Below are 14652 nucleotides of genomic sequence, written 5' to 3'. Positions count from 1 at the left end.
ACAAAATTTATAATTAAACCACGTGTAGACAGTTTCCATTGAATGCAACCCCTCCAGGGAGATTACATCCCGAAAGCAGCGCACAGAGACATCTACCATCCAGTAGCGCAATCTCCCGGGATAAAGCGAGGGGATAAAGCTAACCGAGAGATTAAACCCGCCCATTGGTGGAAGCGAGATGCTGTGTCCCGTGTTCGTACCGTCGTCGTCAACGTCGTCGTCGTCGTCGTTCCGAAGCTCAACACTTACCCATTGTGCGCTAGCGTCGTACGGAGGAACACAGCGAAATGTCATGCTCCCGGGCGGCGGCCAAGCCAAGAGCGGCTGTTACGGCCGCGCAACGGTTTATGCGGGCGGGCGGCTGTTATGCTGCCGTTGTTGTGAAGGAAAGGGCAGCAGATAGGCAAACCGGCGAGCTTATCGGTAATTTATTTTGTGTGGTTTTTGTTTTTTGTTGTTTAATTTCCCAAACAGAAAACAAAAACGTACCAAACCGTACCGTAAGTGTGGAATTTATTGTGCGTTTTGCTCACACTTTTATTACCTACTCTAACGTACTTGTCTGAGGTCACGCGAAACCGAAAGCACGTGTTTTATGCCCGTTTTGGACACATTAATCCACACGTCGATTACAGTGATTATCGACGAGCTCTTGGCACACGAGCGGGCCGTGTTTTTTTTTTTTTGTTTTGGCGCTTTGCTCGTTTCGTTTGAATTTGCCTGCCTTGTTGCCCCGTTTCTCGACTCGCTCACGGTCACGATTTACGGCACCCTTTGCCCCGCGTACGGGCTTTTTTCGGTGGCGTACGCACGCTTTTGGTTTCGTTTCGTATTGATTCCGCTTCGCGCCGGGGAAAAACAGATCGGAGGGCGTTGCAGTGCGCTGGTGGGCTGAAGGGTTTTCGCAGAAGGATACGTGCCGGCACGAGTCACTCAAGCGCTCGTACGGTACGGTATGGTTTTCGTTGAGGCTGGTGGGATGGGTTGGGGTCCTCGGGGGTAGAGGTCAGGTGCGTGAGTTATGCTTTCATTGCCGGCTTACCTAGAACAAACAAAACACTTAGTTAGCATGTAACAAGTTCTGGGCTTACACTTATTGGTTAAAATGGAGAAAAGGCGTAAGGATGATCTAATGCAAGGGAGATCAAATCGTATCGTATTGAGTGATAAGTTGAAATAAATGGGAACACAATAAGTTACGACAAGCAATAAAATGAATTGGCAATGAATTTAATTGAAAAATAAAAACCGCATTCACATCTATATCAGTGTTTATATTGCAATACAATTTATTTTTGTGAATTGAGTACTGTTTTTAAAGGTTGATTTTTTCGATTGTTCAAAAATAATGTGGATTTTTTGTTTCTATTAAAAATGATTTTTTTGCCGAAGGAGTTGTCTCACAAAGACACTTTTGGAACTGCTTTATGCGTTTCTCTAAAAAAAAAAAAAAAAAAAAAAAACACTTTGACAGTGGATTTCTCCTTCTTTACAGAATCTACATTGGCCTAGGCTAATTTATTTTTCCTAGCGAGGTAAAAGCTCGTCACCAGTTCCATTTCAAATTCTCCAATGTGATAGGGCCTTAAGATGGCTTGCCACTGTTTGTAGTCAAAACTTTTGTGTTCGGATCAGAACAGATTGAGCTTTCAAGATCTCTAGAGTCAGTTTAAAATCTAATAGACTTGATTTCCAATCCATAAAATTTACTTTCAATATTGGGGGCTTCAGTATTTCAGTCTAGATTATTTCAGCCTAAAAAATTTGTTAACAAAACGCTGATTCATCGCAGGCGCGATCAGGTTATCTCAAGAAGGACTCAAGAAGGTCAAGAAGGACTGATTTTTTTTTGCTGAAGGATAAATATTTTGCCAAGAAAGATTAAAAATTGTATGCATTGTTTTTTTTTAAGTTTAATAAAAGTATCCAAACTCATTTTAAATAGAAAATTCAACCTGAATGATGAATACTGTTCCACTGAGAGGCTGATACTGCTCATTGGCAGGGAAAAGGCCTGATTGTCAATGTGATCTTTTTTTCAGGAGGAACGGTCCAAAAAGGTCGTATTGCTTCAATTTTATGTTAATTGGTAATCGTAATCGTTCGAGTCAACATGTATTTTGAGATCACCTTTTAGTGACTTGGAATATATGCTTGAGATGGCTTGAGAATCCATGTAATTGGTATCAAATCGTTGGTAAGTAAGGGTACGATATTTTAAAAGTTACTATTTTACAAGAAATTATTTGTAGATAAGTTAACTTAATTTAATTTGATTGAGAGTGGCAATAGAGAAACCAATATCCAAAACTAGTCTCTAAAGAGCTGTTCTTGTTCTAAAAGAAGTTTTGTTTATTAATTCGGACACTCTTTTAGCTGTCAGACAAAGGTTAGAATATAAAGTAATAACACTCAAAGCCATCAAACAGCACAGTTGACGACAGCTCTAATTGAAATAAATTATTTATCCACATGGATTACAATTCGATGTTACAGTTTATTTTTCCTTTCACACTCTCCTTCTCATCCCGGGCAGCTCTCGCAGAGCTCATTATTAATCAGCCTCACCGTGCCATGCCGCTAAAAGTATGACTAATTCACTCCAAAACAACGTTCGACACCGATTAACGTAATTACTACGCACAGCCTTCCACCGATTTGCCAAACCGCGGCAGGAATGTTGATGAGATCAGTAAATCGATCGTACAGCTCAATTAACAACGAGCTTCCCCCGAATTCGAATCGATTGAATTAGGTGGAAGGTGGAAGCATTCGCTAAAAACAAAAAAAAAGCCTACCTCACTACATTTCTGTGCTTCCGTTAAATTGCAGCGTGCAGAGGGATGCGAAATTGTTTTTGTATCGCGATGGATTGTGCTCCCGCTGTGGTGAAGTAGGGCTCGGCTTCCGAGTTGGTTTGGTACGTGCCCGGTACGGACCCAAAGTATGTAATTCGTCTGTCTTGCACATACACACACACACAAAGCACAGCACACCAGACAATCGGTGGCCACCGGAATTTCGAGCACAGCCAGCCAACCAGTGGCCAAACTGGCCACTGCTGCGCTCCGCCCGAAACCCACCTGGGCAGGGTGTAATTTTCAACTAACATATTAGGGGTAGCATGCTACCGAGGTTACACCGCGGGGCCGCTGGGTTATGATCTTTGGATGTTTTGCAATCCAGCCCGAATCGGACAGATTTTTGGGGCCACGAGAAAGGATAAAGAAGGCCAAACGAGAGCAGTACCTCCTGAGTGGTGCGCAAGGGCTTAGAGAGTCCGAGCGTGTGGTGTGTGCGGAAATCATAATTGCACCCCGTCGTTTCATTCACGGTTTCATGTTTTCGGGGCGCTGCATTCCAACCGGCAGGCCAAGGGTTTTTTTCAGGTCCTTCGCTTTCGTTCGGTCCTTGTGGGCCCAACCGGCTCTGACACGGGGAATTATGATTGGGTGCGCAAGGCAAACCAAAAGCAGCAGGAAGCTTAAGCAGTGCGCATCTCTGGGCCGGTCATCTCGCGCACACACACACACAAAAAAGCACGGCCCACTGAGTGCACTGAGCCGAAGCCGAGTGCAATGACGTATGCGGAGGATATAATTTATGGAGATTAAAAATGCACCAGCCGTTAAAAACAAAGGCAACACGCGCGCGCTCGCAGTGGGGCAAAAATTAAAGAAACTGAAATGCGAAAATCCAGTACGGACGTGAAGCATCAGCAACCAACTAAAGCGCAAGCGCTGTTGTAAGTGTAGCTCGAAATGGTCGTCTTAAGCACAACGGAACGGATGGACGGTGTTTTAAGTGCTGACTCCTATTTTGCGCTTCCTCTGGCTAGGTGCGCCACTTGTCATTCATACGTACTGCGCAGGAAGGACACAGTCCCATGTCTCTTTATCGTTTTGTTGTGATTTTTTTATGTGCCAACATTCCAACCATGCAATAAAAAGCATCTCGTACATGAGGATCTCGGTGGGGTAAATTGTGCGAGATAATTTGAACGCCTCTCGGTACGCTGCTGTAAGGGCTGCGGTGGTGTCTGGCATTGCATTTTTTGGGTCAACTAATGATTTTTCGTGTTTAAATGAGCTCGTAAATTTAAATTTGATTGTTTCATATTTTCCATTCCATTCCAAAACAGGCCAGGTAAGACGCGGCAATGGTAAGACATAAATCATGCATCCGTAAAATCTCGTTTCTCGTTTCGCGACCGATCCTGCTCATTGATCTCGGATTGAAATGCGGGGCGAGAGGTGTAGAGTTTGCGAATCAGCGCCAAACGGACAGTGCAACAATTTTTTCGGAAGTCTAATCGCAAAAAAAAAAACAGGTGATGGGTACTAAAACTCAAAACCATAAATGAAGAAAACAATATTAAACGGGCAAGCTCGCACCCGAAAACGGCATCACCAACAAAACCCCATCAATGAAATGACTGTGTGTGTATGTATGCAGAATGTGCATTCTTCTAATCTATATTTTAATGAGTTTTCATATCCTGTTGCGGGTTCTCCATTAAACGAATTGTCTTTTAAACTGCGCCCAGAAAATGGCATTGCGCGACTGATTCGTTCCGTTGTTTTCCGCTGTCCATTTCATTCCATTCCATGCCCAGGCCCAGGAGCTTCGCTTGCTTAATGCTCGGATTCCTTAGCCCAGGTTGCAGTCTTTTTCGGTAAGGAAGCTGTGTGCAAATGTAACCCTTCTTCTGCTCATCCACGGGACTTCAGAATGTAGTGGAAAAATAAAAAAGTCATTAATTTCGTACTTCACCATTTAATAACTTTTGCACCAAGCGCACGAGGGAGAGCACGAAGGAGAGAGAGTGCGCGGTTTTGGCCCGTGCCCTTATCCGATTCCGAACAAGAGGGGTTCGGATTTGGAGGAGTGCGGTGTACGCGGAGGTGCAACCAGGTGGTCACTCGCTGGGTCTTTGCAGGCAGGAGACAGCTCCGGCTCAAAACATCGCGCGCTCCAGACAACAGCAAAAATTAAAAGCGCTCGTCATTGGCACAACAGAAAATAACACAGGAAATTGTTTTTTTTTAGTTGTTGTTGAATATTTATAAATTTTACAGCACTCCTTCTTGTTCGTTGCTGCTTCCCGTTGTGTGTGTGTGAGGCAAGCACTTGGTAGCACTTGTAAAAGGGCTTTTCACTTTTTATGTTGACCTTCGAAGGAACGGATGTGCTTAATCCTTAGTTATTGTCAGCTTTAGCGTGTTGCTCTTAGCAGCCAATTGAAAAAATTGTGCACTTTTGTATTAAAATTGCGTTGCACGCAAAAGGGAGAGAAGCACCAAGCCTTACGCAATGATACGGTTGTTGTATGAGATCGTAAAATAGTGTGACTAGGAGTCTGGTAGTTTTCCTCAAGGGCATTTGATTTAAGCAATTATGAGAAGCAATGATTCTTCACTGTATCGCAATATGGACGCCAAGAGTCGATGTAGGTCAACTGATTTTGAGTGGTTAATATGATAAATTAACAGGTGTTACTCACGAGAGCACAATAGTTCGATTGGTAAGGTGAAGAGAGTTTACTCTTGCTTTATGGTAAGGTCGTAGTTCAAATCCAGACTCGTTAAAATTATCATCTTTGTTTACCTTATTACCATCTCATACATCCTTTTCAGCATTACCAAAAAGATTCCAAAACATGTAATCTTGTGTTTCGTTTTCCCTCGGTTAATGAAAAAGCATCACATTACAAACAAAAAACAACGAAGAAGAAAGCCAGAAGCCAGAACTTTGATGAAGGGGGCAGGAATATAATTTCCGAAGCAACACAACACAACATTACACACTGACTCTCTACACTGATCCTGCTGATAGTAGAGCTAACAAACACCCATATATGATGGCAGTTAATGGTGCAAATAAATGCTTCCACATTCGACTTACTGTGTTGAGATGAGAAGCAACACCACCAGCAACAACATGAGTGTTCTTGTTCTCTGTGTTTGATTGCATATCGTTTTACTTCAACCGAGTAAGACAAGCAGGCACAGAGGTACTACAAATCCATCCATCCATCCATCCAAAAAAGAGGGAGGCAAAGTTAATGGATTTGTTGAGTAAAGATGATCCCATAAGCCGTCAGGGGGGTAGTGGTGGCATTCTCAGGGCGCATCAGAACCCCCCTCCGGCCTCTTGGAGCAAATGGGCAACTGTAATGATTTATGCTCGTAGGTGAAGAATGCTGCCCAACGGTTGGCGCACGGTCCTCGCTTCCGATGGAGCCTCAAAACGATGCAAAACAAATATGTTACTTATCCGCTGGTAGATCCTGGATGGATTGATTGGCAAAGTTTATTGCTCGGGAGCACATAAATCATTTTTACTTCTGCTAACCCTGTTCACCCTTTAGGGCTAAAGGCTCACGCGTTTCGCTCGAGGAGGTTGAGCTGAGGTCAAATCGTTTAGCATTGTGGATCGCGTCGCTCAGATCCTGCGGTGGTGTGTCCCGTTTTTCTTATCAAAGCGCTTTAAAAGTTCTGTTTGCGAAGCGATCTATCTTTCCACGGCCAAAGCATCAGTGTGGCGCATTTTACAATGCAAAAAAGGGGCCTAGCGCGCTCAATTCAATTTGTCACGCCTGGGGGCGCAAAGGGACGGGGCAAACCGTGTCTGGCCTGCGACAAAGCAAACGCCTTTGACGCCGGGCTTGGTTTTTATTGTGGTCTGTGGTCATATCGCCCGTCCCACCAACTGCACGTGGATCATAATGAACGGCATGCAGTGTTTTGCTGCATTATAGATGCAGTTTTTGCACCGTGCTAGAGACTCGTGCTTCTTGTCGTATAGGCAAAACGACGCCTGTGACTACAAAGATACAAAAGATCCTAGAGCCGGTGATGATTACACGGTTGTGGAAAATTTCTGGAGGGATTTGAAGAAGCAAAGGCAAAGGCACAGGAAGGAACAACTCGCAGAGACATGCTCCGCGTTAATGGATGCAATGAAAGAATCGAATTAAATCCCCTGAATGAAAACTCTGCTCTGGTTTTCTGTTAATTGTAACGCAGCTGTTAAGGTGTACAGCTCGGGAGTAGGAGAGGAGGCGAGGAACCGAGCATTTGAATGAAACCTTTTGCGGTTTCTGGTGGAATCACGCCAAAGAGCGTGATGTAACTTAATTTATTTATCTTTCGCCCTGGACCAACTGAAGTCGTCTGTTGTCGGTGGACATAACAGTAGGGGGAGGGAACGGGGCGAGTGGATACCCCGTGTAGAATATGACCACAAAACCCCTGGCTGGCCGGCTCATGCTGGGTGTCTTCGGTGCGCCAGGGAGTTCGATGGACGCGCGTTGAAGTTTTTGTGAGTGTCTGCTGGATACAATTTCTCGTTCTGGAGGAATATATTTTTTTCGCTCTCTTTCCACTCCTCTTGTCACGGGTGCTATTAGTTTGTGGTTTTTACGGGGTGGTGCCACCACCGATTGTGTTTGGGCACGTTCGTTCACCGACGCGCTGGCACCGGTGGAGTTGCAACTGTTCACTCTGTTTAACTACCAACAGCCAAGCGTTTCGATCAATGCCCTCGATCCTGCACGCCAGAACGATCGAATGCTCCAAAAAACTAATAACATTTTAATGACACCTATGCGATGCCCTAGAACGAATGAAACGAACAGAGTTAGGTTTAGTTTGTCTAGGGGATTCTAGGGAATGATTGTCTTTCTCGAACCTGTAACCGACTCCGCTTCTTTTAACGATATAATTATGGCTTAACAAATAACGTTAGAAGGCAGTGGTTTGGCGCTTGGACGAACAGGCCAAGAGGTCAACCGAAAGGATCAAGATCGTTGCCGCCTGTCAGTGTATCGGAGGCAGGGCACACCAGTCCGGAATGATTGATTCGACTGAAGCGACTTCGCCCCGGGATGACCGGTGCGGTGTTGTATATCTCGCAGCGCGTATCGGTTTATCCATTGATGATAATGAACGGTAGTGGCTTACTAACTGACGTTTTCAGCTCGTTTGCAGGTGATCGTTTCGGTCGGCAAGGGAGTTGCTAAACGAAATGCTAAATGAGTATCGATGGAAGTGGTTGACTTGGGTATGAAGTATGAAGCATAGCAAATAAAGAGTTGTGCATGAAGACTCTTCTCTCTTGAAATTGATGGCTTAACACGTAGGTAACTCAATATAAAATATCATATCAATGTATATAAAACAGGTGCGACTCAATATGTTAGGATGCTATACAATCATTTGAAAATGTTGAGGCAAGAATCTTATAGATTTAATCACTTTTATGTTCTATAGGGACACTAAATTCACTAACAGATATAGGTTCTGTTGGGAGATTTTTGAACCGATAAGTTTAGGAAGGTAAAATGAATTATTTTTTAAGTTAAAACATTTCCTCCTCGTTTAATTATAATAATAGAATTAAGTTTAAAATTAAAATCCACAAATAATTCAAAATTGTAGTAATAGCTTCAAGATTTAAGAACATTAAAAACATCAAAACATTAAACATTAAGAACAGAAAAAACAACATTAAAAAAAAAAACTACCACACACTTTACATATTTACGAATTCCTACACCTGCTACAGAGCCCTTCAAATATGTGGCCTTTTTCATGTTGTACTCCAAATGAGGATAATATCATGTAATTTTTATTTGATAGTTATCTGCTGATCATTTGTAAACCAATTGTTAAAATATGTAATTGGTAGTGTCGTATTTGTGCACTGATGACAAGTTGTCAAATGATGTACCCCATCTGTTTTGCAATTCTAATGTTTCCCCTCTTTCTTTTAAATCGATTAGCAACCTTTGTATCACCTGTTTTATCCTCAAACCCTCTTCCGATTCCCTTCAGAAACCGAGCACACCGTAGTAGATCACATTCCACACCCATACGTAGCTATGACAACGATCACTTTCGCTCGTATGATGAATACTGACCCTTACCCTTGCCATTTGCAGGAAAGCTAGCAACGACTTCTCATTAATTACCATAATGACCGCAATCAAGTCATACACACTAATTAGCAATCGATCATACGCCGTGGCAAGCGAAAAAAAGGGCTCCCATTCAACACAACTCTCTGAGCTCGCTGTTATCTGTCTGACATTAGACAGCGAGTCTTCCTCAACGAATGCCTACCATGTGCTATGTTTCGTTGCAAGAAAAGGAGAGGGGGTTTGGACCGCGTAATGTGTTAAGTAAACTAATCGTTTTAATGAATGCAGCCGCATTATGATTCACTTTGAGCCTGCATCTTGGCTAACCGCGCTGACAAGCACACATTATCGTGTGCCACGAATGCTGCAACTGCCGTAAAGTAAAGCCCAACTACAAGAATGCCCAATCTTCACGGACACACGCACACACACTGTACTGTGCCGGCGACGAAGATTCTGTTGAAGCGCATCAACGAATTTGAAGAATTTTATAATTACACAATTTGGGTCAATTGCTTGTTGCACGTCGATGCAGGAGGGTGCATTTTCCTGTGCGTGGTTTTTTTTTGTTTGCTTGTTGAATACGTTCACTCGATCCTGTGGCTTCGCGTTCACGTTCTGCTGGTTTATGTATTTCATTTTTCGTTTTTTTGGCATAATTTTCAACTCCTGCGATAAAAGAGGGTCTGCGTTTAGGAATTTCGACAAACGGTGCTGCTAGCCACTCACACACAGGCACGGGAGGGACGCACACTTTGACAGCCTTTCGTGACTAAAAGGTATGGACACGGAGCGCGAGCTGATGGCATAAGTGGCGAGAAAAGGCCGCAGCAAAACGCGTTCGTGGGTTTTTTTTCTTCCTTCTCCCTGACGTTCGATCCTTTTACAGTCTTTATGATCCATCTAACGCAGGGAAGAAAAAAGGAAACAAACCCAAACCCAACACATCATGCACGGCACACTCCAAAAAGTATAAACATTTTTTTTGCACTCCCTCCCGTTTCTTCAGTCTCGGGCTTGGTTTCTGGCGTATTTCGCAAAGATTGAGCCTTCGAGATTTTGAAGGATGATCGAAGGCAGCGGTTAAAAGTCTGCCCAAGCAAAGGGCAAAAACATAGCACCATAAAACTGGCGAAAAAAAGACTGTGTGCGATCACCCACTCGGTGGGCAAATTATCGTTCATTGTTTGGGTGAGCATTGATTTCGGCTGGGCAGTAAGGATACGTATGATTTGGCGTAATAAAGCAAAAACACCCGGAGACCTCTGATAATTGATAACATAAAAGCAGGCATGCCGGGCAGGCTTTGGTTTCTTTTAATGAGCGTTTTCATTTGATACTTTTTGAAGCATGAAGTTTGGCAGAGAAAGGAGTATGAATGTGTGTGTTACTAAACGGAAAGTTGTTTGGCTATGATGTATACAGAAATGGTGTTTCTGTTGAAAAAGATGTGTTTTTTTTTAAATATTTTTTAATTAATATTTTATAATAAAATTATATAAATTTTTTTAATAAATTTAAAAACTAAACAACGAGAAACCTTAAGAACATATTTGAAACCCATTCAAACATTTAGGTATTCAAATTGTCAAACTTTAAAATGCAATATCTACACATTTGAAACAAACAATAAAATTAAAAAATAATTAAAATAAAGCCCAGCAACAAAAAAAAAATAACCGGACTTAAATGATGATGTTGAATTTCTTTAAATAATAACCTGCTATTATTTTATTACATTTAAGAAATTACTTTTACACTGATTTTTTATTGTTCCTGTTCATGTCAATTTCTTTGGCCTTAATTACATATTTCCGTCTTTTAATTGAGTTTAAATGCACTTTATAACCTCCGAACCTATCGCTCATCTTCAAAGTTCGTCAAACAAAAAATCCAAACACTAAAGGATTAAACGACCTAGGGGGATCGAGTCCCGGGCCTAAACGGTACTTAATGGTGAAAGAGCGCACTCCGCGAGCGAGCGAGCGATCATTTCCGATCCGTGTGCCGCTAATGCCGCATGAACTTTACCCGACCTCCCGTTTGCCCATCGGTTATAGGGTGTCACTAGGTTTCATTTCATGTCTTTTTAATCGTTCACACACTATGGCTGAATTCAACAACAACGGCACAGTCAAAGCAGAAAGGGATCTCGGTCGCTTGCTAGACCTGCCCTAATCACTTCTTTCTCTCTTGGCGGGGGTTGAAGCGATCGCTAGATTGATTATTAGGTGCGCACAGTCCGGCGCTTGATTGACAACAGGAAATGAGCTTTATCGCGGCGGCATTCGGCGGTGAAGGAGATGCGTGGTGGCGCTGGCACTACCCATCATTAGAATCGAGTGCATGCGGGAGGATATTCTAGGCGAGGTCAACTCGATTTCTCAATCAAGTGGAATGAGCTGCTTGAGCCATGTTTTCCCTTTTTTTCTGGAGCGCAACAAAACCTGCCGAACGTAGCTAATGGACATTTACGGAAGATTACGCCCCGGTACGCTCATCACCGGATGAAAAAAAAATAACAAAAAAACGAGTGGGGTATAGAGTTATTAACCTTCTTCTTCAGTTACAGTCTGCGGTGCGGAATGAATCACCAAAGATGATCCGAAGAGGAAAGATCCTCTGCTAACGAGCATCCCCGAAACACAAATAAAAACAACCGTAGGCCAACTCTTCTCCATCAATCGATCGCTCAGAGTGTGTGAATCCCAGAGTCCCGAAAAACGAAGTGATGGGTTAGTTGACCACACTAAAGCTTAACCAAAAACGGCCCCGCACACATTGAAACCAATTGCTCGTTGCTCAAAATGTAGCGGCAGCAGCGTATATTTGCACAACCGGGGGCGAAACAAATCGAACGACATTAATCATGTACCGTTTGTGCTGTTGCGGTGGTTTATGGATGATGTGTTCATTACCCTCGGCTGTAACATATTACCCACAACCCTTACCGCGTGCATTTCGAGTCCCGGGTCCATCAACGGATTAGATTAAGTTTGTGCCGCAATGTGAGCTTTTTTCGTGTGACTCTAGTTTGACGCAGGAGAAATGTAAAAAAATAATGTAGCAATCGAAACAAAACCATTAAATAATGAAGTGGTATGAAGGTGAGCAGAGGTACACCACACACCGGTGTGACGGTTACAATGTTCCGGATGAGTAGAGCGCCACCCCGATTGGGTGGTGATTATTTTTCCACCCAACCGGGTTTGCCTCAACCTTTCCGAGCCGCCCGGGCGCCGCCGCTGTGGGCCGTCAATTGCTGCCTGCACATATGTACGTGAAAGCGAGGCTCCCGATTGCGTGTGTGATTTATCTAAACAACGTACATCCCCTCCCGGCCCTTCCCTGCTGGGGTGCGACCTTTCCATTCTATAATGCAAACCTCATTTGTCATTCCACCTTCACGGTGTCGGCGTGATTAGTGCCCCACGCTCCCAGTGTCTGTGTGCACTTAATCGATGCGACAATTGCTGGCTAACACGTTGCCGTCGGGGGCCGTCCATTGCACAGGGCGAGATCGATATCGGCCGACCTGCATCATGTACGCACACGCTTGGAGGGTGCAGTGTGATATATGCAAACGATGTGGGACGTAGTGGAACAGTGCCGGAAAAAAATAGAAACAATCGTCTTTTGCTGCTAGTTAGTTGATTGTTAGCCACTCCGGTGCTGATGAGAGTGCAAAATGAGACATTTCGCTCGCACCGTACAAACTTCCAGGAAAATATCGGGATTCCCTACAACCCCGTCGGCTATCGGGGGCATGGTTTATCGATCGAATCATATTTCACACTGTGTGCGTTTATGGACGTTGCTCGAGAGATTGAGTGAGTGCCATGCTTGGCTGTCACGTTGTGTTGCTCTGGTTACTTAGTTGCTATGAAAATGGCGATTCTTCGAAAAAAGCCTATTTTGGCGCAGCGCAACGCTTCAACGTGCTTTAACTGGAATTGAAATAGAATTCTGTGTACATCCTGCCTCCCATCGCGCACAAACTCCATTAAACTCCCTCCCAAACTCGTCCTTCCCTCATTAAAGAACGTCTGCCTGTCTGCGTGTACGCGATGATGTACTCGCCTTTCGTTTGTGTTTCATCTTCAAAACAGCGAGGCTTCCAAAAAGTACACGTTTACCATAAACCAACCGCCCTCTCGCCCCGAAACCCATTTGCTGATGCTCGCGCGCGCACACTCGTACGTAAACAACGCGCCAAAGCCAGAGCCCAGAGCCCCGGCCCCGGATACTGGTTTTTCTCGTTAAAGTTTACCGCCAGTGCCGGCAGCAGTTACTAATTGATGGTACAGCTCGGGCTCGTTCCGGGGGTTTTTGTGGAGGAGCGGGTGCGTGGGTCTGGTCCTCCGGTCTGGTTGAAGTTTTTCCCGCCACTGGCAAGGTTAACTCACCGGAAGAGAAACCAGTGCCGGTGGAAAGCTTTCAAGAGGGAAAAAGAGTACCCCTGCCAGGGTGGTAATGGATCGGGTGGTCGTGGTAACATTTTGGCGTGATGCGAAAATCGCCGCACTTTCGGTATTCTAATGTCGATTCACCGGTTCCACACTTCCGAAACGGGTTTACTAAAAGGCATATTTTTCACCAGCTGAACTTGGGATGGCTTGCTTCAAGCGTGCCAAACGTGATCCAGTTTGGGCAAAACATTTCACGTTCTACATCAACGCAGACCCAAATGTCGGAAACATTATATAAGCGAACAGAAGCATCACTGAGGGCGGGTATGTACGAATGGGACGCAAGGTAAAGGTTTCGGATTGGACAGCGTATCGAGAATCGGCGTGCAATGGCAAGCACAAATCGATAACCTGCTCTCTCGAATCAAAAGGGCAGCAGGATCAGAACAATGTTGGCGACCGGCAGCCAACCAGCGAGTACGAGCTTCGATCGATCGAATGATGGACGCTTCGGTGACGTTGGAGACTCTCAGGGCCGGGTCCGATGTCGAGACACGATTTCGATGACGCCGAGAGCGTGATAAATGAACGAACTCAAATGATGAAGGGTGCGTGTAAAAGGAAAACACGGGACACAGTGCACACAAAGCACGTAAGCACGGATGTGGACCTCGAAAGGAAGCCCATTGGACGGACAGACAGGCCAGGCATCATGGATGCTAGTGGCATTGCATGGCGGTGTGCCTTACAATGTTTCCGATGGCATCTGACTGCATCAGCAAAGCGACAGGAAATGTGCTAAGGGTTTGGGGGCGATTCATGATTCATGCCCAGACAAGAAGCAGGACGCGAAATGGAATATGGCGTGCATCGCCCGGTAATCATCAAGCAAGATTTTAATGATCACTTTTATTTCTCTGTTTGCGATGCCGGGACGGTGGTGGGACATTAAAAATGAATCGATACTGCAGCACGGGGGAAGGTGGGGTGGATTTCAAGCGAGCTCCTAGGTCTTTGAGAAGGTGACTTATAGGTGTTATTCAGTATCTTTCACAGTCGCTTAGTATTTTACATTCGTTCTCAAGTCATTCATTTAATCGATATAATTTCAAGGATTGAAATAGTTGTTGCAAAAAGGGCAGTTTAAAAGGCCTAGATTTATTTTAAAGAACATAATGTAAGGAAGACACAATATTTCAAAAACTAATGTTGGATTATATTATATCATTTTATATCAAATTGTTCTATCAAACCACATCACACTAAACATCTTGTGAATGGTCCTTTATTCCTCAATCATACCTTTGAGTTCTTCATTTG

The 14652-nt window shown here is 44.1% G+C and overlaps 1 protein-coding gene across 3 annotated transcripts in view; it reads right to left on the bottom strand.

The window, feature by feature from the left end:
* The window catches only part of LOC120958048 (transcription factor AP-2-epsilon), a 71275-nt gene that overhangs the window by 53599 nt on the left and 3024 nt on the right, over positions 1-14652 (bottom strand). The window contains exon 2 of one of the 3 annotated variants that reach the window (XM_049609209.1): positions 250-1037. The exons of the other annotated variants lie outside the window; for them this stretch is intronic. Within the exon in view, the coding sequence (XP_049465166.1) occupies positions 250-294 (45 nt within the window). The 5' untranslated portion in view covers positions 295-1037. The remainder of the gene's footprint in view (positions 1-249; positions 1038-14652) is intronic. 3 annotated transcript variants of the gene reach the window in all.

This window comes from Anopheles coluzzii, chromosome 3, assembly GCF_943734685.1.
Source record: "Anopheles coluzzii chromosome 3, AcolN3, whole genome shotgun sequence".
Lineage (NCBI taxonomy): Eukaryota > Metazoa > Arthropoda > Insecta > Diptera > Culicidae > Anopheles > Anopheles coluzzii.
Note: the sequence above shows the minus strand (reverse complement) of the source record. Positions and strands in the feature narration are given on the sequence as shown.